Raw genomic sequence first — 27,732 nt, forward strand, 5'->3', positions numbered from 1 at the left:
GCATTTTTGGGCAAATTTTCAATGGGATTTTCACAATTCTGCCCCATAACAACTCCCCTGTCCAGGGCTGGGGCGGACGCCAAATCGCAAAAGGCCCAAAAGTTCCTTTTGATAGGACATTTTATGCCTTTTAGTCAAAAAATGTCTAAATTTTGAAGAAAAAAAATCCACTTTTTCAAAATCCGCCCCGCCCCCCCAGTCCAAAAAGGTCCAAATTTTGAAGAAAAAAAAATGGTTAGTATACTCAAAATCAATGTAATTTCCCCTTTAATTTCCCACACTTGTATTTTAAAGCAAACATATCTAGGGACTAGATCTTAAAACCCTCAAATAGAATTTTTACACCTTTGAGCCCCAGTCCCCTTAAAAACTGTAACTGTAACCTCTGAAAATTTAGTTTGTTCCTTAAATTCTTGCTTAAATAAATGAACCACAATTCCACATAGTGGTACCTCTATGCAAATAAGCATATTAACATAACCCTCGGTTTAAGAGCGTCACAATCCCAAAGGGCTCCTGTATATAATAGCCTAGACATACTCGTTAACCGACGAAGTAATTAACTAAGAAACATAATCTGGTAATGGCTTAAACATTGACAAGATTGAGTGTTCCATTTAAAGTGTACGACATCTCCCCTGCGTTGGAAATAGACACTAAAGGTAGGACTTGACCTGCTGTGATTTAACCTTATGTGAACTACTGCCTTTGTTACAGCATTTCTGATTGGTCAATTTGACATATTTATCTGAGTGACCAATCAAAATGCATCTTCTTTCAGTTCAATCCTCTTCAGCCCTCACCACCAATCTTACCATGTTGCTGATTGGCTAAATAAATCATAATGGTCTTCTTATAACCAATCAGTAGGTAGAACTCATAGGGTTAATACAAGTTGTTGTCAAAGATTTAAATTCTTCCCCGTTACAAATATTATCATTTGAAAAAGCTTCAGCAACTTTTTCCTATTTGTAAACAGATTTAATTCCTTCTTTATTTTATAGCTACAATATTCCCTCTTTGCATAAAATTTACAAAAATACCACTTCAACACCATTTCTGTGTGAGCACCTAGGGCAAAGGCCACCATCACCTATCATTTTATACCCATGTTGTAGTATAACATGATTTCAGGAGATGTGTCTTGTGGTACAGACACCCCGCACACACGCACGTTTCGGTAGAAATGCCATATGTATAACTGTAACATTAAACCATACGCATCATAATCATGTCTTTACATCTGCAAGTCAACACAAAATCACAAAACCTTGCTTACACTTACAGAAACTTCAAAAATCATGCAAATTATGCTACTTTTTTTACAAATATATCTCAAGAACCACTGAATCAAATAGTATTATGTTTGTTTGGACTCATTTGTAAACATCTTTCATGAAAATGTCAAAAGTGGTAATAAAAATGAGAAATTCTGATATAAAAACCGACATACTGCAATAGCAGACGATATTGAATGTTCAAGGAGGGTTAATCATAACCACAAGAAACATATCCCGTTTCGTTAATGGCACTTCAGATTCCACCGCACTGGTAACCTTTGACCTCTATTAATGCCATTAACCAATGAAAGGTGAGCTTAATGATGCCCATACATACGGATATTATTAGGGTGCTTTATTTGCAGTAACATTGACGAGTGGATGAGTGACCCCCAAGCACTGTAGACGCATCAGTCTTTGGTATTCAGAGTAAGAAATAAACTGCATCATCTACAATCACAGAACTTGCTGTTCGATCTCTAGCTTGCTTCACCATGATAGATGCCAATTGCAGTCAACTATTTTTTGTAAATACATTTTTTTCAGTGGTACAGTAAGCAAAGCTCATCCCACTTTGAGTAAATATATTTTGTTTTTCCTTACAACTCCATGCAAAATGTATCAAATATGACACAGAATTGCATTTTGGCCACCACCATGACCACAGATCTTGATTGCCAGCAGCAAATAGATTTCTTCACCTTACTATGACCCTGATTTTGTCTCTTCATGTGTACTGTTTATACTTTTGCCTAAATTATGAAAGTGGGAACATCAATATCACCAAAAACAAATTGTTTCACAATCCATCTACAAATTTAGCCAATTCTGCCCATATCAATTAATCCCAATGTTGAAAATTTATTTGATTTTATCCAGCATTTTGGCACATGATAAATCTGACCCCATTTACCCCTCCCCCATTTTGATTCGTCAAGTGCATTTAACATACAAGAAGGAGCACAGTTAAATTTTGAGACACAAAATCAACCATTTTTTAAAACACAGATGAGTCATAATTGGCTTAAAAAAAGAAAGAAAATGCCCTGAAGAAATTCTTGTTTAAGATTGTTACACTCTCAATTTATTCCACCCACTCTACGTCTCAATAGCCATGTGTATTATTGTGTATCTATCACAACTAATTCAGTATGAAATGAGATTCTATTGCTGGTGATCATGATACATCAAAGCATCACGGGTCTGCTGCTGGGGGGGTGTAATGTGGGCCAATGCAATGCATATCCGAATTTAAAGGGCCTGAAAGCCCACATTCAATGGGCCCAAAGGTGAACACAATTTTGGTGTGAAAATATCCTTCCCCCATGTCCTTCAAGCATGTCCCGTTTTCCCCCTCCCCCCCAGATTGATGCCCATGTATATCTACATGTATGTTATAATATATTCGGCAAGGTCCAATTTAGCGTAAACATGGAAGTGTGGTTCTGATTGGCTCATTGTATCAAGTCATCATCACATTGGATGAACATCGCATAGCATCACATGAACCAGGTATGACCTAGTTCTTTTTCATCAGGAAGGGCATTCGTGCACTGCTGAAGGACCTTGCCGAATACTATTGCAGAATATAGTCTGCTTTAGGCCTGTGACCAGGATTTATTTGGGGGGACCAATTTTGAAAAAGTGGACCTTTTTTTCAAAATGTTGACCTTTTTGGACAAGGGGCCAGATTTTGACCAAAAAAGCATAACAAAACCGTTGCGCTCGCAAATGGAACATTTTGGGTCAAAAAAGGGGACTTTTGGGGCATTTGGGGATTTAGGGGGGCATATTAAACATTTTCACAAACATTTAGCGAAACAATGAAACATCAACACCTTTAACTTAACATGAGATCTCACTTGCATATTCGCTGTTGAAGTGATGTAATAATCGGATTAACTACCATAGCAATGGGGTAAAACAATTGTTGAATATATCGCACTTCACTTGTATGTTCACACGGTACCTCTGCATTGAACCATATCAAGCTGATCACTTGCACCTGATTTGAAAGGAGCGGTGTTGCATTTAATCTACAATTTATGATTGCAGACATACACAGGTGATGAGTACAACCTGCTTGTAGTGCAGCGCGATACATTCAAAAATTGTTTTACCCTATTGCTATGGTAGTTAATCTGATTATTACATCACTTCGACAGCGAATTATCATCATGATATGAAACCTACATTTTCCAGTTGTCACCTTCATGTTTTAATATTATACCAAAATTGCTATTTGTCTTCTCTCAATGGTCACAGACAGCACAAAAATAACACATTTTATGAAACAAAGCCAGTCAATTGGAAAGTTTCAGGATCTCAACTTGTTAATGCAAGCAGTTTATGAGGTGATAATGAGGTATATGACAAGATAGAGATAGAGAATGAACTGGCCTACATCATCTACTCTGGTTGGTTAGAATCAGAGCTATGCACACAGGTAGTTTGAATCCAGATTAGGCATTGAGATAGAGAATGAACCATGTGAACTGGCCTACATCATGTAAACTGGATAGTGGTATCAGACATCGGAGCTATTCACACAAATAGGTTGAATCCAGATTAGATGTTGAGATCTAACTCATCTAGAGAATAAACTGGCCTATATATGTATGTAGGCCTAGCCTACACTGCAAGGTGGTATCAGACATTTTCACACAGATTGATAACTAACATTGATGAGATTTAGAGAATGCTGATTGGGTCAGATATCAGAGCTAAGCTATTAGCTGCTATTAGAATATGTTGGAACCACATTTGCTGCCTATTATGGTGCAGGGAACATCAGTACAACTGTGACTACCCCTAACAGCTTCCCATTGCACCTGGGTGGGGTGAGACAAGCGAGGCAAAGTGTTTTGCCCAAGGACGCAACATGGTGGTGGGACGGGGACTCGAACCCACGCACGTCGAGCAAGCGCTCAGATTATGAGTCCAAGGCTGTAACCACGTAACCACTGAGCCACTGTGTCCTAGTTTTACATCTCATTTATATGAAAAAAAAAATTAAACTAATACAAAACCATGCAAAAGCATTATATCAATACCGTAAAAGACAACCAGCTCAATGATATGACTCAGCCAAAACTATAGGAATTTCCTCGTTGTATTTCACTTTTGTCTATTACACGCATGGTGGTGGTGAATAGTGACATCATGGAACATGTCTACACAATGGACAGGTTTGGATATTCGTTCCCTCCATTCTCATTCTTCTCTCTGATGAAGACATGATACCCTTAACATCTGCCCCAAGGTGAATACGACAAGGTCCTGCCCCCTCAGATATATACAAGTAGTCATAAAAATATCTCAATGACACATCATTCTCCTCATGAATGGCGTTTTTACTAATCATGCCCGATTACGGACAAATTCCCGGTCCACTTTGATTTCCTTTCTTGCGTTAATCCGTAAAAATTTGTATTTTATGCAACAGCACATTGATACAAATTCCCTAGTGGGTGCATTTACCACCAATATTAAATATCACACCCAAGGGTGAATCACTATGCATATATTACCAGTGTTTGGTTCAAAATTGAAGGTAGAATACTCAGTTCTACCATAAATATCTTAATTAAAGACCATTCTTCCTTTTTTGCTTATTAAAATTCCATTTTGGGTTTTTTCATTTACCACACAATTACAATACAGTGTAATTACACACACACAGATACGGAGAAGGCTCCAGGGCAGTCTGTGCTCAAAAATAATCGCTGAAATTGAGGCGATATTTGCATATTAGTCGAGACACGTACCATTGTTCTTTTTCAATTAGCAAAATAATCTGAACAGAAGCGTAATACTTGCGATTGACAATTTGAACATAGAGCAATGCTAATAATCTGAGAGTGTTTCAAATTGCAGTAACCAGAAAGGTTAAAAACAACAACATTCATGTTACGTTAATTTTTATATATTATTATGTTCTTCTATGTTAGCTTGCACAAAATTTGTCAATCACAAATATTTCAGCTTCTGTTCAGTTGTTCTGCGTTGTTTATTTTCTGTGATGCAACTTTAGAAACTGGTCATTTAGTAGGTACATGTATGTGAATAAAGTTTGTTCTGTTAACATTTGGCCAAAAATATGAGACTCATACAATTGTGTAATGATATAGAATGGCATGCATGCAGTTTGGCGTAAAACTTACACTAGTTGCATGTTGCGTAATGCGTGACTAGAGCGCTTAAATGTGAATTTATGCCCTCTTTGGGACTTCAATGAAGCACGCAGTAACAAAACCCGAATAATTCTCACCAATTATAAGAGTTGTAATTAGTAAGCATGTAAAAAAAATGTGAAATTAAACACTGAGTAACAAATCTTTAATTGTTGCATCGCAGAAAATAAACAACGCAATAATTACCACTTTTTATAATTTATACTCTGTATTTATTTTAAGTACCATTGTCTACTTCCCATTAAAAACATGGAAGGAAAAAAATGTGCTGAAAAACCACTAAGCACATGTGACAGTTTGGCTGTGTGTCCCCGTTTGTCAAGGTTGCTATGCTTGCACCTCCAAAATCTGTGCAAAGGCTCCGACAATGTGCCTTGATGTCCAACCACTTTCGTATTAAATATGATGGCTGTACACCAAAATAAGGACTGAAGCATAGGTCTACACATGAAAGCAACCAACAAATCATCACAGTATGCAATGGTCGGCACAACAGTGGTCGGCACATTGACCTCGTGGAATCCCCATGCATTCTACTACATTAACCAGTTTGTACATATAACTAAGCAAGTGCATGATTCAAATGAGCAGTTGAAAATATCATGGTCCCAATTCACTAGGAACCACAACATGCTCATCTATCAAGGCACAGTTCTTTAACCCCAATACATTTGTACATTCATTGAATGACCTTTGAAAATTTGGGTACAAAAACTCATACTCTGCAACTTGAGGTCAAATTTGGCACCATGATTATGTAATTGAGGTTATTGGACTATGCCATTGGGATGAGGCTATTGTGGTTCACAGTGATTGCTACAGCTCTGAATCTGACATCAGACATCTACTCCTTAAATAGCCTACTCACTGCAGGTGTTACACATGGTTTTCTCAGAGCAAATTGGTGTAAATGCTTAAAAATATTTCCTTCCAACTTTTAAAAACAATGCATTTTAAAAAAAGTCTAACTGCTTTATATTTGATTTTATTGGTACGTGTAAAGTGAAAAGTGAACAAGGACAATGGGATGCATATAGTATTGGTTTGTCTTGTCACATACACCCTTTGTGCATAGCTGCAGTCTGTGGCCTTCACAGCGAAGTGCGAGCAGCTATAAAGCGTGTAGTGCGACGCATCCTCTCTGGATAATGTACTAAAGCAACAGAGTCCTAAAGTAGGGCTACCTTATGCAATGAATGGGTCAAATGTTTCTTTCTTCGGTGAGACTCTCTGCTAGGTTCTCGTTAGGGAGTCTGTAGTCATTATTAGAATTGTGAAAAAAATAGCAGGATATGTTTAAGCTTGGGTGTGGAATCGAGCCAACGAGGAATGGATGCCGAGGGATGGATGACGGGTTTCTAGTTCAAAAAATCATTAAGACCTATCCCCTGTGGAGAACGGCATTATAACTTGACTGCAACTTGTGAAGCGCATATCGGGGTCGCATGCCTTTGAAGTTGAAACTTTTCATGGTATATTTACGCCTTGGCATAACATAAATATTTTGTAACTCCTTTATAGTCTAAAGTCTCATAATCTCAGGATCGAGAATTAAATAGTTTGGTTATAGAAAGATGTTTGTCAGAGGGCAGTCAGTGTTCAATCTTTAGAATTATGGTGTCCTAAAATCAAGTATTTTTTCTCAAAATAGCCCAATTTCGGTAAAAATGTGTTTAATCAAGAATAGAAAATCTCGCTTTCACTGTGCCAAAATCACGACACAGAGCCTCAAAAGGGGAGGGTTATTAATGAATGCATGTGCTTTTTTCTCCAGAGATTCTTGGTTAGTTGTCGTAAGCCCCTAATTTACTCAGCAGGTGTGATAAATAGTTTCTTAGTTTACAATTGATGGATAGGAAGAGTGAAATGGGGATCCTGAGCATTGATTTGATGGAGTAATTGTATACAATATGGTGTGAAACTGCTGACAAGTTGCAATCCACACATACAGACATGCAGTGGCACAGTATTTGTTATACCCCAGGAGAACAAACCTGAAAGTCTCAGGTGTAATCTAGTTCTTACTTTCTTATAAACTGTTTTGAAAAAGTGATTAAATCTAACTAAAATGATAGTAAAAATCCACTTTCAATTAAAGTTTAAGCTTATTGAAATCCAACCCCGGGAATCCAACTTTGCCTTCAATTAAAAACTTCAATAGCTGCACGCTTTTCTAAAATGGGAAGTTTACTGCATACTAGTAGGCCTACATACCACTTTGGCAAACAGTCCACACAGGGTTCTGGCATGGATATAATCCTGCATTGTAAATTGGTACCACAGTCGGGACCACAGTGAATTGGTACTAAAGTATTTCAATTAGTTCATACATAACGATCATAATACATGTATCCCTGCATGTATCAAGTACCTTCCTCTTGTGGAATCATTCCAAATCACATTCATTTTCTGAAGTTTAACATTTATATATTCATCACATTTCTACAAGTACCTGTACACACTCTTATGCATTTCAAGTTAGTCAGCACATCACATCAAAGCTCCCATTGGGCACCCATTCCTTTTTTAAAGGAATTTTTATTTAAATTTTGCAACAGTGCTGTAAACACCCTCTAAACATGAACCTACACCCAACAAGTGAATGCACTTTGAAACTCAAATTACAAATTGGATCCACGTAATCAAACTTTTCTTCCAGCTACAATTTCCGAGGAGCAATCATTTATTTCTCAAAAACATCGGGAGGAGAAAAAACAAGGCGAACCTTTGTCAAGTACTCATTACATTCCTTTGAGCGGTTAAGGTACTTGGGAGGAGAAGAAGCTTACAAAATGGTTCCCATAGCAACCATAGACTTGGGCAAGCATACCATTAGTTTACTTTTTATTCAAGATGTATCTCGGAAGAGGACTCGGAAGCCCTTGACAAGCCTGTTTTTTTGATGATGATAACTTTTTAGATTGTATCAATGTGTGGATATTGAGGATTTTAGAGCAAGCCTGATTCATTAAACTATTGAGTTGTTTACCATTACTACTGTTTCGAGTTAAGAGCATTATGGAGGCCCACGTTCATATAAAAGATACGATTTGTCTCAGATGAGGGGGAACATGATATGTAACATCCATATAGATGAGCCGCAACAAGAAATGTACTGTTGTATGTAATGAGGGTGACTGTACTTTGCATTAGTTTCCTTTTGGCCTATCTATATGAAGACATATATATCTGCTTTTTAGGCCAAAAAAGGGATGTCTCAAAGCTGCCGCACTCATTCGTTTTGCAGTGCAGATTTATCTCAGGGAAATTGGCCGTTCAATTTTTTTTCCGCTTTTGCTTTTGAACAAAAATACTGTGATTGTGTGATTTTGAAAATATGTTCAACATTTTGTTGGAATAATTGTGTGATTTTGAATGTTATTGTTAAAGGGGGGTAACCCTATCGGTTTAGGATATGGATTCTCTTCAAACTTACATACAATGTCAAATATTGTCCCCTTTATCCATCTATGTGAGAAAACGGGAACAATTTCAGCATAAATGTGAATAATTAGCATATTAGCAAGCCAATACACTGGTACGCTGTGGAATTGCATTCTGGTCAGGCATCCCGAAACAACGGCCGAGTGCATGTCCCGGTGGAAACAGGAAGTGTTCGCCTTGGCACTGAAAACCGGCTCGCCCCTGTACACTTTTTATACCATCTATTCATACTGATTAATCTTAAAAACATTACATATCACTGCGCCATTATCATTCTTGACAAATTATAGCCCATGCTGTATTTACTTCGCTTAATTATTTCTTTATTTTTAGCTATATGATGCACATTTTCACATATTTATGATTTTCTTTGTTTTATTTTTTAACTAATTTTTTAATGGGGGGGAGGTGCTCTCATAATTTCATATTCCTCATATCATGCTTGACAATATAGGTCATGTTTCTTTATTTATTTCGCCTCTTATGTATTTCTTTATTTTTGTTTTTTGTTTTATTTCATTATAGCGCCATCTATAGTTTGACATTAGGGGCCTAATTTGATGTATTTTTGCACAATTGGTACTGGGGTGAAGTCTTCCGAATCTATTCCGATTTCATTCTATGACTACCCAAAACTCCCGTGTCGTGTAAAATGCGAACAACTGGTATCCTGTAAATACCGCTGTGTTTCATGATTTCTCCGGAAATACATCGACTTGGAGTGTCAAATTTCAGGATAGTAATGAGAAAAATAGTATCTATTATGTGATACCAAAACCTCATCAACAATGAAAAAAAAATCGGGGATGATGCTGTCGATCGGGTTACGGACCTTTAAAAAACTTTCAATTTAGTGGAAATATATATTTCATTATGTGGAAGTTTTGAAAGTGTCAAGCATTTCGAATTTAATTTGATTTGGTTAGAAAAAGGCGGGGAAAATTGAATTTTGCAATGGATTTTAAAATCTATGCACATTTGACATCAACAGTAATCAAGTTTGACATCAACAATATTGCTGCTGTTATACTGTCATATCACTGTTGTTGTTTTCCACAGTGCCGCCGACAAGGGGGGTTAAGGGGGTGTGTTCCCCCCGGTCTGGGGTCCTTGGGGGCCCGTAAAAATAAAGAAAACATACATCAGTGGGTCCCATTAAAGCAAAGAAAAGAGGGGCCTGTAAAAAGCGGGCCCTGGCGTTCATTTTACCCCCGGGACCATAATAGCTCTTGTTGGCACTGGTTTTCCAAACAGTTTTATTCTGGTAGGCTTCTTAACATGGAACACAACATGCTACGAAAGTTCACAAAAGGGTAATTTTTCAGAAAAGGTTTACCTTAACAAAACAAAATGCATCAGAAATAGTTGGATTTGAGGACATTGAGAAACATTCACAAGTCACACCACAGAAGATGACTTCTCCTATCTTCTGGTTGCATAAATGTCAATGTCAATATCATTTACGATCCTTCCAATATCGGTACATATAGGGAGATGTGTGTGTACATAAAAGGATCCGCTTTTTCACACCTGGAATATTTGACTAGAACGTTTCAATTTTGCAAACCAGATCATGCACATGAAAGATATTGGTTTTGAATGTTTTGACTGTGAGCATGAATAAAAGTTGAGTAAGCTTATAAATTGGTCACAGACAGATACTGTGACATTGAACTCATTCCACATTATGATAATAGGTGTCTGTGTAGTGGCAGAATTTGGAGTTTATTCCAGGCGAGTTAAATTTGTCAGAGAAGTTCTAGTACTACACTCAGTGCCTCTGATAACCTTCGAGATAGTCTAATAGAGCATCAAAAGAGCTAACACTCACTGGCCACTGACTATTCAACCATAGACTCTGAATCTCAGAGTCTATGATTCAACTAAAGTTCAAACTTTGGTAGGGGAATATTTATCATGTTTTTTTACTATCCATTACCCAAAATTGTTTAAAAATGTACAAATTTTGGTCCCCTTTTATCTGCAACAGTACTGTATAAGAGGCAAAAACCAAACTCGAAAAGAAAAATATTACATTCAAAACCTGGGCAGTGTTGCCGTCACATGTCTGTTTTGCTTACGATATTGGCTGTTGCCATATTGAAATGACGTATGTAGGCCACCATCGTCTGAAAAACCCTAGGGTATATGCACTGCAAACCCACCACATCCCTCTGGATACACCACTGATAAACAAGACAGATATAGGAGCTTATAGGGGACAGATGGATAGAAGCAGTGGCTTTTTCGGGGCAAGTGAAATTCAGGGGGCAATATCAACATATTTGGCACAAAATTTCTGCAGAAAGTGGAAATATGTGTGATTCAGGGTTTCATTAGTGGGGGGGGGGCAAGAAAATATTAAATATTTGCCCCCCTCACCACTGAAAAACAGAAAACTCAATTAGCTACCGGTAATGTTTCTTCATCATGTTTCAAGTTAGAAATAATTTTGCCAGACAAAAGGTCTGGACTCATGTACATGTTAGACTGTTGAATGTCAATCCCTACAATATAGTCAGCAAACTTATGATTAAATTTGTTGGGAGTTTTGATGATACCTCGCCAGTTCCTACTCACAACTCCACCCTCCCCTACTCACTCCATAGTAAACCACTGCCTGCAGGAAATATAAATATGGACCCACTCAAAGAAGTTCACAGACTTGGTTAAAAAACTTAAATAAAAAGGAGTGGAATTCAACACCCTCGAGCTACAAACCCAAATATGTAGCTCTGGATCTGCTCCGTTTCTTATTGAATTGAAAGAAAGAGTTTAAACAAGCATGTAATTTATTGAAAAGGGTGTTGGAAGATGGTGGCGTTACTATGGCAATGGGAATTGGGATGTGGGAATGTTTTGATAGGGATATTGTTAAGTATTGTTGTTAGTAAATTTGACAAACTTTAACTGTAACTGTTTGATAATTGAATAACAAGAACTAGACAATAATTTGTTACCTATACCTGCAATAAAATACCACAAAATACCACACTACTTTTTGCAAAATATCTGAACACAAAATACCACACATAACAACTATAATATAACAGTAGTGTGTCAGTGTGTGGTATTTTGTGGTATCTATGGGTGTTAGGGTAAAATGCCTGGTGTTACTTTTTTCAAAAAGATTTGCATTTTTGATTTCAATTGATCGCAATTGTGAATTTATTTTTACAGATCATTGGACGAATAATTCAAGTACTCATTTAAAAAAATCCTGTCAATAAAAATAATTGAGATTGTGCAATAATGACTGTCAATCATCTATAATTGGATTGATCACTGCATTTGTTTCACACATATAACTATTGATTAGTTAATGCTATGAACCAATTAACCAGTGTTCTAATTGATTGATTAGTGTTGATTTTGGATAGCCACTGCAAGCGTTATGTCTGGATGGAAATTTAAAGCGATTCCACTCTAATTTCTAATTGATCACTTGTCCAAAATTCAAACTCATCCAGGTGAGATCTTGCCAGAATGGATAGGACAGGTTCCTACTTCCTTACAGTACACTATACAGGGTGTCCCAGAAAAAATTACCGAGTGAATAAAATTGAACGTAAGTCGAGAAATAGACAACAGAATCAAAAAAATTAAAATGTAGCGTATAGCCTATTTTGTTGTGCATCACATACGAAAATTTGATTTGATTCGGTTGGCTGCTTCTGAAGAAATGAACGATTGCATAATGCGTACATCAATGCAGTTCATTCCAAGTTTGATCAACAGGAGCTTTTTTCATACTCGCCATCGCTTCCTAAAGTTTGTGTATCTCATTAAATTTAATCCGACGGTGTATGTCATTCATGCTTTCACTGAAGATGGATAACAGTTTGTCCGAGAAAACTTTGATTTCTGCAATTGGAAGCTTTCTAACTTTCATTCTTTTTCTTTAGGTTGTGCAAATACATGTAGGCTATGTTAACTTTACAAAGAACATTTGTGCCAAGAATGATCAAGTGCTTACAGCTTTACGTGTGGTTTTGATACCATGCAGCATTAATGTTGAAGTAATAAAAGATTTAAACTTTGCATTACAATTTCTTGGAAATATTCTGAAAACTTTAATTTGTGTGAGAAACTTTTAAGCCAGCTGGAATTTTTTATGTAGTAATTCTTTAGACAACATTTCTAAACATTAACGAAAAAAGATATTTACAAATACCGTGCACCATCTTACATGCAAGCTTTAATTTTCAATATCGTGCAGGTTTTCAAATTTGAACAAAACCTAATTAAATGTTTTTCAAGAAAAATGTTGTTTAAAAAGAACAAAAAGGATTTCATAGAACAAAATATAAAGCCCATTGACAGTTTAACCATTACTGCGCATTGTGTTGAATGATCTGTCTTTCAAACTTGGAATGAAGTGAATTGGCACATGCATTATGTAATCGCTCATTTCTTCAGCGATCAGTCAACCGCTTTCCAGTAAAATTAACATATAAGATGCAGAATAAGATGGGCTGCACGATGATGTTTAGATTTTTGGATTCTGATGTCTATTTCTCGATTTACGTCCAAATTCATTTGCCCGGTAATTTTTTCTGGGACACCCTGTACATGTATACTGTGCCAATAAAGTATCCTTACACTTAGAAAAAATAATCACAATTTCAAAACTGAACAATATTGGGGTAAATTTGTTTTTTAATAGATGCACTATTTAATCCTGCACATTATGACACCACATTGAATCCAATGTGACCTCAAGAAGTAAAGTTAATTTAATATATGAAGGTCCAGTTTCAAAAGTGACAAGCTGGCCTATAATACAAGGCGCAAAAAGATTCCAACAATTAGCGCAACAAAGAGACGACACAGTTTCTTTAATGAAGCATTATTTAAAGCAGTTTTTATTTCAGTTTTTGCTTCTCTGTACTTTTCATAACTTTCATTTTATTTGTCAGTTCTTTTGTTTCAGTTTTCTTTTGTTCCTTTTGTTTTAAATTAAAGGCAAATGCATAAATTAGCCATTCACCCTTCTCAAACCAGATGTTTAGTCTGTGGAGTTTTGAATAGGCCAGTGTGTTACTTTTAAAACTGGACCTTCGTCTAATCAAATACTTGTAACTTTGCTTCTTGAAGTCACATTGGATTCAATGTGGTGTCATAATGCGGAGAATTAGATAGTGCATCTATTAAAAAACAAACTTTGAAATTGTGATTATTTTTCCAAGTGTAAGGATACTTTATTGGCGCAGTATACTTCCTTACACTACACTATACATGTATTTGTACCCCGGTATTTGTACATGTATAGAGGTCTAAAAGCTCCTAAATTATGTGTGAACAAAATCATCCTTTTTTGTACATTATGAGACCAGTGAAGATAATGTTTTTACAATTTCCCAACCGGCGGAGGGGGGAGGTACTCAAGTTTGGTTTTGGTAGGGTGTGCTGCTGAGAATTTGAAAGTGGACCCATCAATATAACAATTTTTAAAGAAATTTGGACCCATTGGCATTGATATACCAAAAGTGAACATTTTCGGCCAAGTTTAACCCAAATTGTCTTAGTTTTACAAATTTTCCCAAAAATTTTGGCTAGATTGAGGCAAAATTGTGCTATTTTCCGAAAAAAAATTGAAAAAAGGACCCATCCATATAGGCCTACCAAAATCGGCCTAGAAAAGGGGGGTCATTAATATCTGAAAAATTCAATAATGCTACCCTGTTTGCGGGACATCCCCATATGGTCATTTGTACTGAGTTTCCAACCCTTTGACAGACTTTTGCTCTTTTTGTTACCTGTGCTATTCACCAGAACTTGATGCATGTCCGCTCAAAAATTTTGAATTGGGGATACAGTATCAAATATCCCCACACACATTTCGCAAATACTTCTCTGGTCTAAATTGTTTTCAGTTTTAAAATCAAAGAAGATCATCCTCTTGTTAAATTTCAATCAAAAACAATAAATAATAATAAGTCACTTCCTTAAAATAGATTTTCAAGACTTACAGAAGATGTAAAATATTGAGAAAAATAACATGATTTGCATGCTAACCTAAGTACTAAACTGATGTACAAACATTTTTTTTATATTAGCAAATAAAGCCTACATCTTGAAAGTCAATTGTCTAATCATCTCACTTATTCTGATAAAGTAATCTGGTATATGTACAGAGTTGCCAAATATTTTCAGCCCAAATTTACGTCAAAAAGTCACCCAATTCTTCTCCTTTCCTTTGTTTTTTTGGTACAGGAACCTAATGAAAGATGCAAGATCCATCATCGAATATTCACCCAATTTTTTCTTAATCATTCGATTTTTTTATAATACGGGAAATTGTCAAAAGTCTCGCAGAAAAATCTTCAAAACTCGCCCAATTGGGCTACTAAATCGTAGGTTTGACAACCCTGGTAATCTGGCATGGGTAAACTATTAACCATCACATACAATCATGGGTCAATGCCTTGCTAAATGGAGTTCCTGAGTGATGACCCCACCGTTGTTATTTGGTCAATTGAAACATATGCTTATGTGCACTAAAGTAGGCATTACCATGGTAACAGGATCTATATAAATTGTTATTTTTCAGTGTATTTCATTTGAAATAGTTCTAACTTCCAAACCATGTATAATACAACACATGTTTTATTGATAAGAACATTTCTAAATCCTTGTTTATAAAGTTTCCATATTGTCAATGATGGTACATACTTATCCACATCAAAACAAGCAAGCAAAGAGTGAGGGGTTTGATGTGAATTTATCTTTTAAACATTTCCCCTTCTTTTTCACTTTGCTTTTCTTCCCTGTTTCTTTCTTTTCACACAGAAAGTTATCAAATATTCTATTTTTTGCTGAACTTGCTGCAAAGATGACTAAAGCTAATAGCTTTATATTTGTTTCTTAATCATTTCCCTTCCTTTTCCCTTCAATTTTCTCCCCCCTTATTTCTTTCTTTCCCCTGTAAGTTTCCAGAGTTTGTTTTACTCTTTTTCTTGAAGTGCTGATGTAAAAATGGTTCCAAGTAAAAGTTTATTTTTGTGTTATTAATTAAGGGGGTACTACACCCCTGGCCAATTTTGTGCCTATTTTGGCATTTTTCTCAAACACTATAGTGCATTGGTGACAAGTAAGATATGTATATTATAGGGGCAAGGACTACCACTACTGCACTGAAAATTTATTTCAGCACAGACAACAGTTGTGGAGTTACAGTCAAAAGTAGTACCACCTTAAAAAAATCAAATCAAATTTTCTACAACAATTCTCATTTTTACACATTTTTCTTGAGTGTTGATGCAAAAATGGTTCAAGTACAAGTTTATTTCTGTGTTAAATCAAATTTTCGACAAAATATCTCATTTTTATTATAAATACATCCAAGATTGAGTACAAACACTGCAAAAGACTATCATTTGGCTTTGAATGAAAGTGCATTGCAGGTGACACATGCACTTGATGCATTTTGTTGGCATTACCATGGTAACAAGTTACAGGTAGATTGAAAACCATCTCAATTCATCTCAATTTTGGTTAATTATGTGCATACCAGGAAAATCGGTATTAAATCAAAACCAAATATAAAAGCCGCCAATCCCAGATGTATGGTAAAGCTGAAACTGTTTAAAATGTCTAGATTTTTTTTTAATTTTATTTATTTTTATAGGAACATAATCTGTACTATGCCAAGGGAGTTTGTATCCTTCCTTCCACACTTTCTTGCATTAACTGTTTTAGTAATTCCCGATTCTAAGGATTGGATATCAGGACATTGCTGCTATTTGGTAAATGGTTTATAAAAATCCGTTTTTGGTGTTGTTTGTTTTGTTTTTTGTTTGCTTGCTGTTGTTTTTGTTTTTGTTTTTTTGTTTTTGTTTTTTTTGTTTTTGTTTTTTTTTTTTTTGTTTTTTTTTTGGGGGGGGGTTGTTTTTTTTTGTTTTTTGCTCTTTTGTTTTGTTTTTATTTTGGGTTTTTCTTTCATTTTGTTTTGTTTTTTACTTTTTTGAGGTACCGGGTACTGGAGGTAGATATTTAATATGGTGTTTGTTTGGTTTAATTTTGGATCTTGTTGTTGTTGTTGTTATTTTTCTTGTTTTTGTTGCTGATAATGTGCAATAGCCCTACCCTTGTTTTTGTTTTCCTTTGATTTCATTTAATTTTGTTCTTTTATTTGTAGAATTTTGGTTTGGTTTGGTTTGGTTTTCTTTCATTTTTGTTGGTTCATGATTTTACAATCCAATTTGATAATTCAATTTACCAAGTGGGCTTGTTGAAAAATATACACAGCTCACAGTTTGAATACTTGTGTCTTGGAATAGTCAAATAGGTCTTCAAATCTCCATCTGCATGATCAAACAAGAACTACCAGCTTTATGTTTACCAAGACCAAGTGATACACAATGTACTAGGACCTCAGTAAATGAAGTTACTCAAGTTTTTATTTGACAGGGCTTAGAGTCTATGTAAATATACAACATGTTCAAAATATTACGAGCAAATATTTGAAATGTCCTTCAAAAAGGGTCAAACATATTAAATGAATGGCATGTATGCACTAGGTTAGACCTTCCAAGGTCTGAATGTGTACCGAATAGGCACGGCGCTCGCCTCGGGACGGCAGGGACAAGAGCAGTGATGGTGTTTTGGATTTATATTAGGGCAATGGTGCCACACATTCGAATACCAAAACAGGTACTGGTATACACTATAATACAGTGCTATGGTAGGCCTACGTTCAACATTACACTCAGTATTGGGCATCGTAAGACTCCAAATATAAACCATTAACATTTCTAAACAGAGTGGGGCTCGTGCATATTCTCAGGACATCTACAACTTCGTATACAATGCATGCCTACTCACCATTGATAATTAGCAGCACCGCTGTCAAAACCCCACTCATCACGCGGACCATCCTCCTATCGATCCCCGGAACTTTCGGCGTAACTACACCCCCATCCATCCCCTGGCTAAGGTACATATCCTAAGTAAGATCACATGAGAGAAATACGGCAAAAACAAACAAGAAATTTCAAGTTCAAAGTTGGGTAAAGTTCCACAGGAGGATATTTACGATGCACCAAGGTTATTATGTGGTTGGTATGTCCCCACTACTATACGATACCAGTTCATTGGGATACACGGTGAGTCAGTAGGCACATGTACAGCGTTAACCTATAAACACAAACACACGGTGGCTGCCAGATCGGTCATCTTGGGGCGCATTTTGGGCGCATATAAGGGACGGTATTGCCACATTTGTCTCGGCGTGGAGAATCGAAATGATGAAGTGGATGGAGAAAGATGACTGGTAGAAAAAATATCCCAGAAAAACTATCAGTTTTAATATTAGCTTTTATTATATAATATTAAAATTAATAGGTCTTTTTTTCTGATTTAGGAACCTCGGGGCTTGGTGGGGCCCATCCCTCAAATATCGTTTAGGCAGGCAGGCCCTCCGTAAAAAAATCATATTAGTAATAGGCCTAACTCAGGAAAGCAGTGTATGAGCCCTGCATTGGGGAAGGGTAAAATAATGGAGGGGGGGGACAAGATTTAAAAAATATTTTTTAGCTTTCATAAAATCAGCTGTAGGCCTATTTCTTTTGTGTGTAAATGTTTAATAAATCATAAACATGCAGTAACACCATGGCTATAAAGATAACAAAAAAAATTAGCCAGCTGATGGAGGGGCAAACTCATATTTTTGGCAAGCCGCCATAGGCCGGGAAGGGGGGAAGCGGGGGGGGGGGGCAGAGTTTTTGGCACACATTCATGCAGTGGCGTAGCGTGTGTCATCATATTGGGGGGGACACCGACGACAATGATTTTGGGCACCGGGTCTGCTGGGGGGCACAAGCCTCCGATGCAGGGCCAGGGCAAGCTATTTTGGGGAGCCGTAGGCCGGTAAAAGGGGGGGGGGGCAAGAGTTTTTGGCACACATTCATGCAGTGGCGTAGCGTGGGTCATCATTTAAGGTGGTATTGGAGGCATTTTCTAGAAATTAGGAAATGCTTTGAGCATGTTTTAACAGATTCATCAATATGCCTTTTGTTTGGAGCAAATCTGACATACGGTTTTCATAATACATCAATTATATTTTCTTTGTATCCTATTGTTTTTATCAATAATCAATGTAGTTAATGAGCTAAAAGGACTGGAAAGGCTCATAGGCCTATATATGTAAGTTTTGCCAATATTTTGCTAGACTACTCCGTAGTCCACTTGCCCAATGTGTATACCCTGGGTATTGAATTTAAATTGTGCACAACTGATCTTTTCAGTTACCGTACCCCCTCTGTTTGTTAGCTTCCCAAATTTTTAACTCGTAGATTCTAAAATCAGAATTGTTCAGTATTGAAATGCCAATATAATTATGACATTGTGATATGTTGCAATAGCCTACGTACACTTTACTTTTACTGTCACTAATATAATCATATAAACTTTTTCATAACAATTTTATACTAGTATTTTGATGTCATAAATATCAGTATAATTTCGAGTTCAACTGAATGCTTTCATCATGATTAATAACATGCTTTTATTTATCAAAAATCGACTATGGCATAGTCTAATATTTTGCTAAAAATCAATGCATAAATGTTCAGTTTATTTTGCATACTTTTGCCATGAAACTTGGTCAAAGTGTTTCTAATATGTAGTAAAGCCGCCCTCTAATTTGCATATTTATATAATTAATGAGCTAATTTGCATAAATGTGGAGGGGGTGGGGGGCAACCGGCCAAAATTGGCCGTTCAGTCTGAATACGACATATTAAATATCATGTCAAAATTACGGTTGTCTATCAAACAACGAATTTGGCTGATTTCAGTTTGAAAACATTACAAATATGACAAAAACTCGTTTAATTCCGTTTTTTCATTTCATTTCATTTCATTTCATTTCATTTCATTTCATTTCATTTCATTTCATTTCATTTCATTTCAATCAATCAATTATGAATTAATCGATCAATGAATAAATGAAAACATTACAAATATGACAAAAACTCGTTTAATTCCGTTTTTTCATTTCATTTCATTTCATTTCATTTCATTTCATTTCATTTCATTTCATTTCATTTCATTTCATTTCATTTCATTTCATTTCATTTCAATCAATCAATTATGAATTAATCGATCAATGAATAAATGAATTAATCAATCAATTATACATGATAATTAAATGACTTTATTTTCATCATTCAATCAATTGAATACACGATAAATAAGTAGGCCTGCATTTTCATTGTTTGATTTATTAATTGATTGATTCGTTAATTAATCAACAATAGTCCTATTGAATCATGCAGCAATCATTGATTCCAAATGTACTTTAGTATGTACAAGATAGAACGAAGAAGACAAAAAAAATGCTTTTCTTTTTGCTCGGAACAAACAATAAATTATGTAACTTGAAGGGCAGTATCAAATGAAAGGAAATTAGAATTTCATTAAATTTCAACATATTGCAAATAACGAGAAATAAGATTATAAGGCCAGTAAACATGCTAAACAAACAAAATTGTCATTGTGACGACCGGTTTTCATGGCATTGAATTTCGAGTTGACACGGTTGATTTGGGCTCATTGGGCGCCAGACCTCATCCATTGCGCAGTTTAATTATGATGGCGCTAGACCTTTTCACAGGTTTACCAGGCTGAGATTTGTCAGACCCTGAGATAAATCTTCTTGAAATAGCTGATATTCAATCCAGGACCTTTTGGCGACAGAAGCTAAAATGGTGAAACGGTGCAAACGGTGCAAACCTAAAGTGGAACAAATTCGCACGAAGAGCACAAAAATGTGCTTTTTAGGCCAAATATGAAGTTAATTTGGTTAGAAACCTACTTAGGCGTCAACATCAGGGAGGTAAATAACATGATAACTGGGTGGGCAAATGCCCACCCAGTAAATTATTTTACCCACCCAGTAAATTCAACTTGCCCATTGCCCAAAAGTGCCCACCCAGTAAATGATTTTGCCCACAAAAAATTGGGCACCATATAATATTACCAACGTGCATATCTTAAAATCAACTTGCATTTTGAAAGCGATGTTGAATAATGAAAGTGATGTATCTTTTCTTAACATTTGCCAATTTATTCATTTACCATGTTTACAACTTCAGAGTAGGAATAATTATCAGACAGTACAAAATGATAAAATATGAAGCCAAAAATTAATATTATTTTGAGCAATTTCCACACAAGTCCTGAAAGAATTCTTATGAGACCATAAATTTAGGTATTCTTAAATAAGGTGTGTTTTTAATAGACTTGGAACATTATATTTGAATTTATTTTTTATATATTTGATTATATTTGAAACTTAAATCCAGATATACATTGCTCATTTAAAGTCTTTGAGTATGCAGGTTATGGTATTATGAAAATGATTTCCTGCAATCAATCTAAACTTTAAATGTTGAAAGAATACATGTTATTTATATACATTATCATTACTTTTTACACCTTTGGACTGTAATTCTACATCTATCTTTATTATTTTGTGCAACATTGGAGCCTATGTTATAAGAATTATAAGAATTGGCAAAATAAATATTTTAATTATAGTTGGGAAATAGGTCAATATAATGAAGGGTTGTCCATTATTGCCAAATTCTACAGTAGATTCATGACAAAAACTGGGAATACTAACATATACCCCAAAGATGCAACTTTGGGCCACTCAAAAACCCTGAAACTTTGTGAAAATTTGGATTACAAAAATAGGTTGAAGATAATTAAAGATAAGTGCGGACATTTTGACTTAATAAAAGAAGGAACTCAGGCATGAGAAAGAAAAGTGGCATCTCTGATACCTGAAATTACTAGTAAATACCTGGTCAAATACTGGTTTGGCAATAACTTTTGTTATAAATTTTAAAAGTATACTTTTGTTCTGGTTTTTTTAACACATTTCATCATTTCTTATCAAATAATTTCAATATATTTTAGAAAATGTCACTCGTCCAAACAGAAATTTATATTTCTTTAATCTGTGAGTGATGTGTGTGTGACAAAAGAAGTTACAGAGTAAAAGTTAAAACATTATTTCACTGTAAATACCAAATAAAAACATTACCCTTCCTATCTAACTTTACAGCTTTTTCCCTGCCTAGGGGTGTAATTCTCCTCCCGGTAATTCTTCAGGATTTATCCAGATTTCCTGGATGTTATGTGGCCAAAATGTACGCAATTGTATTGATTTTCAGCCCGTGGTGGGGGGGTATTTTAGCCCAATTTCGCACTGTTTTTCAGGATTTTCTACTACTTCCTGGATATTTCACAAGATTTGAATCACACCCCTGCTAGGAGTAATGGTTAGTGATAATTGGTGTATGATTTTTAAATGTCCAAAGTGAAATATAATACGATATCTGATATACAATTTTTCTTGAAAGTTGCAACATGAATATGCTATAAGATGCATTTAAGTCCACTTTTTACATCAAAGTCAACTTCACGCAAAACCAGGTCTACATTTCCGAAATTCCAAAGCCCGTGTTGAAATTAATTATCGCTGCCCACCCAGTAAATTATTCCCTAATTTGAGGGCAAAAATAAATTAAATTGCCCACCCAGTAAATTATCCTTATTTCCTCCCTGGTCAACATTGGGTGGATGATTGCCGATGGACCACCGCGCCTCCCCCACACTTGTACTAAAATATGCAGTGGCGTAGCTGTTGTGGCACCCAGGGCTAAAGATACATGACCCCCCTCATTATTGAAATAATAAAATAGGTTATAACGAACATTTTTACTTTCATCGCTCGGAGGGGGCGCAGAATCGATGCTGAATTCGGCGTCGGGTGGCACCAAGGCACGTGCCCCCTTGCGCCCCCCCCCACCGTCGCTACACCACTGAATATTGATTGGAATGTCCCATCCCCCGGGATTTACGCCTATGTATATTCCATCCCATCAAAGAAAGTCTACTGCTGATAAGGGTGTGGATGACATACTTGGTATGCTATCTACTGCTGATGAGGGTGTGGATGACATACTAGGTATGCTATCTACTGCTGGTGAGGATGTGGATGACATACTAGGTATGCTATCTACTGATAATTAGGGTGTGGTTGACATACTAGGCATGCTATCTACTGCTGATGAGGGTGTAGATGACACACTAGGTATGCTATCTACTGATGATAGGGTGTGGATGACATACTTGGTGTGCTATCTACTGGGTTCTCAAAATCAATTGCCATTGCAGTGTGGTATTTCCGTGATAAACTACTACAAGCACGCTCGTAATATCATTATGCATTTAAAGTGTCAATCATACATAGTAATGTTATTCTAATTTAATTATATTGATTTAATTGTTACTGCCTAAATGTATTGAGATTTATTTATATACCAATGACTCTTGTTTATATTTAATTTTATTACTTTGTTGAGCTATTAGTATCACTTGTTTATTGATGTTGATGATTGATGAAAATAAAATATGAATGAATGAATGATAGGATGTGGATAACATACTTGGTATGCTATCTACTGATGATAGGGTGTGGGTGACATACTTGGTATGCTATCTACTGATGATAGGATGTGGATAACATACTAGGTATGCTATCTACTGATGATAGGGTGTGGATGACATACTTGGTATGCTATCTACTGATGATAGGGTGTGGATGACATACTAGGTATGCTATCTACTGATGATAGGGTGTGGATGACATACTAGGTATGCTATAATACTGTTGATAGGGTGTGGATGACATACTTGGTATGCTATCTACTGATGATAGGGTGTGGATGACATACTAGGTATGCTATCTACTGATGATAGGGTGTGGATGACATACTAGGTATGCTATCTACTGATGATAGGGTGTGTATGACATACTTGGTATGCTATCTACTGATGATAGGGTGTGGATGACATACTTGGTATATATGCTATCTATACTGATGATAAGGGTGTGGATGACATACTTGGTATGCTATCTACTGATGATAGGGTGTGGGTGACATACTTGGTATGCTATCTACTGATGATAGGGTGTGGATGACATACTAGGTATGCTATCTACTGATGATAGGATATGGATGACATACTAGATATGCTATCTACTGATGATTAGGGTGTGGTTGACATACTAGGCATGCTATCTACTGATGATAGGGTGCGGATGACATACTAGATATGCTATCTACTGGTGATTAGGGTGTGGTTGACATACTAGGCATGCTATCTACTGATGATAGGGTGTGGATGACATACTAGGTATGCTATGATATTGTTGATAGGGTGTGGATGACATACTAGGTATGCTATCTACTGGTGATAGGTATGGATGACATACTTGGTATGCCATCTACTGATGATGGTGTAGATGATACTAGATATGCTATCTACTGATGATTAGGGTGTGGTTGATATACTAGGCATGCTATCTACTGATGATAGGGTGCGGATGACATACTAGGTATGCTATCTACTTGTGATAGGGTATGGATGACATACTAGGTATGCTATAATACTGTTAATAGGGTGTGGATGACATACTAGGTATGCTATCTGCTGATGATTGATAGGGTGTGGATGACATACTAGATATGCTATCTACTGATGATTAGGGTGTGGTTGACATACTAGGTATGCTATCTACTGATGATAGGGTGTGGATGACATACTAGGTATGCTATAATATTGTTGATAGGGTGTGGATGACATACTAGGTATGCTATCTACTGGTGATAGGTATGGATGACATACTTGGTATGCCATCTACTGATGATGGTGTGGATGATACTAGGTATGCTTTCTACTGATGATAGGGTGTGGATGACATACTAGGTATGCTATCTACTGGTGATAGGGTATGGATGACATACTAGGTATGCTATCTACTGATGATAGGGTATGGATGACATACTAGGTATGCTATAATACTGTTGATAGGGTGTGGATGACATACTAGGTATGCTATCTACTGGTGATAGGTATGTATGACATACTTGGTATGCTATCTACTGATGATGGTGTGGATGATACTAGGTATGCTATCTACTGCTGATGGGGTGCAGATGACATACATGGGGTCCTTTGCCCTTACACTATTACTTTGCCTTCGGTAGAATTGACGCACAAAATAATAGAGAGCTCTCTCCTTTGAAAATCCCAACAAGAATTTTAAGGGTCCGCATCCTGATTATGCTGGTGGGATTTTGACGAGAGTGCGCCTGGCCTACTCAGGGGATCATGTATGCACCATCAGGCGAATCTTTACGGTACTTGCTATACTTGGCTGATGGTGTGTGGGTGACAAACTTGGTATGCTATCTACTATTGATGAGGGAGTGTGTGACATTCTTGGTATGCTATCTACCGATGGGGCGCGGTATACTTCCTATGCTCATACGGCCCACAGCGTAGTTCAGGGCCTGACCCAAAGGCTGACAGTAAAATTGTTCACTTGATTGTTGGGAGTGCCTTCTTTTCCTTGTTCTTTGTCTTCAAATCTGTTTCTCACTTCTCTTTCCATATAGGCCAGCATGCTTATATAGGCTTTTTAGCCTGGCTTGAGCATTTTGTTTGAGCCTGGTCCCATCAGGACCCAAGCGTGTCTCCACACGGAGCGACCGTTTAAACAAACTCGTTTATACACCTAAGTACCCCCTCTTTTCCCCTTTATGAAACTAGATGGTCAGACATTATGAGGGCGCTAATCCATATGCAGCCTGACATGGCAGCAGCAGGCAGTGCAGCAGCTGGTTCTCAGAGCACCACTGATCCCCGGTACTGATTCAAAGTCAAAACATGAGGTTTCAACTTGCCAGAGGGAAGGAGAGGGAAGGGGGGGGGGGCAAAGTAATTTTCAAGGGAGGGAAAGTTTTGACAAAAAATGTCCAACATCCCACAGGGCGTGGTGTGCCCATGGGGCATGTCCTTAAGGGCCGGAGCCGCAGGGCTCCATTGTACGGGGGGGCTATATTGTACTGAGCAAAAATAATGGTGAATAGGATGACAGTACTTTTTCAACATTCACCCTTTCAAAATTTAGGGAAGATTGTCATTCTTACTTGATTGACAGCTAAAAACCACCTACTTTATTCCAACAAATTATATTAGGTAAAAAGGTCATATTTTTCTCATGACCACATTGAAAGTTTTGGCCTGAACTCATTTGGCGATATATGAACTGACATGCTTGTTTCGTGGCTACCACCCCAGAAGTTGTGTACTATGTGATACACATTAATCATTGCTTATAAAATCCAAACCACTGAAGCAGTGGCATAGTGTGAGTCATCTTATTGGTGGTGGTGGTGGGGGTGGTCACCGGACCTGATTGGGGTGGGGGTGGGGCACAAGCTGTTTCTTGGCAACTTTCCTATGGAATTTTTTTTGCGATGGGGCACATGCTGCAAACACCCCTCTGCCCCATGCACTGGAGCAATTCAACTCAAAACATGAAATAAGAATTGTTTGGATGATGGTGTGTTGTTGTCATCCCAGTCAGCAGTTAATATCAAACAATTTTGCAAATATGTGACATGGTGAGAAAGACATTACTCAATTTAGAAGCATTACATTTATAATAGCTTTATTTCTACTCATCCTTCAGTACTGCTTATTGGCCTATTCCAGTTGAAATCCATACACCCCCTATAGAAGACATTTAGGGCCGGTTTCTCGAAGCATGGCTAGTGGTCAGGCTTCCAAAGCCATCTGGCTTAAGCCCATTAGTCCTATATATCAGTGCTTACAATTTCACATCATACATCACCTATCAATAAAATGGATCCACATTGGTAGGGCTAGCCTACTGGCCTAGGAACCCGGCCTAGGAAGCCTGACCACTAGCCAAGCTTTGAGAAATCAGACCTAAATATTCCACACATGGAGTGTGAATTTCAAGTGAGGTCACCACACTCATTCAGGTAACTCCATTTGAAATTCATACTCCCTGTGTGGAACATTAAGGTCATGTCGTCCATAGGGGATGTAAGGATTCAGCAACTGAAATAGCCCATTCCTTTTACAATGTACTCCTCAGGAATTTAACAATTTCAGTTTTATTAAAGCGAGTCAGAGTGGTGTTTGTGTTCAAATATTGAGAAAAACAAAGCCCACAATCACAGGGAAATGTATAGGTTCAATATGTAATGGATTTTTCCCTGTAGGCGTATGATTTCATTTTGTGACAACTTTTGTTTTGGCTTGTCATAACTCAATAATTGCAATACATATGGAAATAATGTGACCAGCAGCTTCCTTGACTCATTTTCTATAAGGGATCTTTCACAAACATTGTAACGGGGGCATGATGCAAAAAAGGGGGCCCTGAAAATTTGTATCCCTCTGAAGGGTGGGCCTTAAAATTTTTTCTCAAAGAACATGAGTTTACACTTTTCTCTCTGGGGTTGACGTAGTCGTACAGTTTTCATGGCTAAATGGGGGGGGGGCTGGAAATAATTTTAGGTCAGAAAGAGGGCCCTGAAAAATGTGGATTTTTCTTTTTGCATCGTTACTAGTGATTGGTTTGTGAACGGACCCTAAGATCAATGTATTACCCTGCAAAAATAGATGGTATACTCCTGGAATTATAGAAACTTTTGAGCCTAATAACTGCTAGATAATAAATTGTTGGTCTAAAGTATATAACAGTATACATATTTAAATGACAAATATTTGATGAATCCATCTGTGAGGTCAAATTTGGGCAAAAATGCTCATGCTTCGGAGAAAATCTTAAAAAAACTATTTTTTTCAGACAATAAAACAAAAAAAATCTTCAGTGATTTTTTGGTTAAAATTAATTATTAAAAACTAGATATAAATCTAGGACCTGATTTTAATTTTTTTTTAAATTTTGATCAACT

At 36.7% G+C, this 27,732-nt stretch overlaps 1 protein-coding gene across 1 annotated transcript in view; it reads right to left on the bottom strand.

The window, feature by feature from the left end:
* LOC140171645 (inactive tyrosine-protein kinase transmembrane receptor ROR1-like) overlaps window positions 1-18,080 on the bottom strand; it is a 462,163-nt gene extending 444,083 nt beyond the window's left edge. Inside the window, 1 exon segment of the mRNA XM_072194972.1 lies at window positions 17,744-18,080. Coding sequence (XP_072051073.1) covers window positions 17,744-17,861 — 118 coding nt within the window. The 5' untranslated portion in view covers window positions 17,862-18,080.
* Window positions 18,081-27,732: the final 9,652 nt, after the last annotated feature.

This window comes from Amphiura filiformis, chromosome 1, assembly GCF_039555335.1.
Source record: "Amphiura filiformis chromosome 1, Afil_fr2py, whole genome shotgun sequence".
NCBI classification, from domain to species: domain Eukaryota; kingdom Metazoa; phylum Echinodermata; class Ophiuroidea; order Amphilepidida; family Amphiuridae; genus Amphiura; species Amphiura filiformis.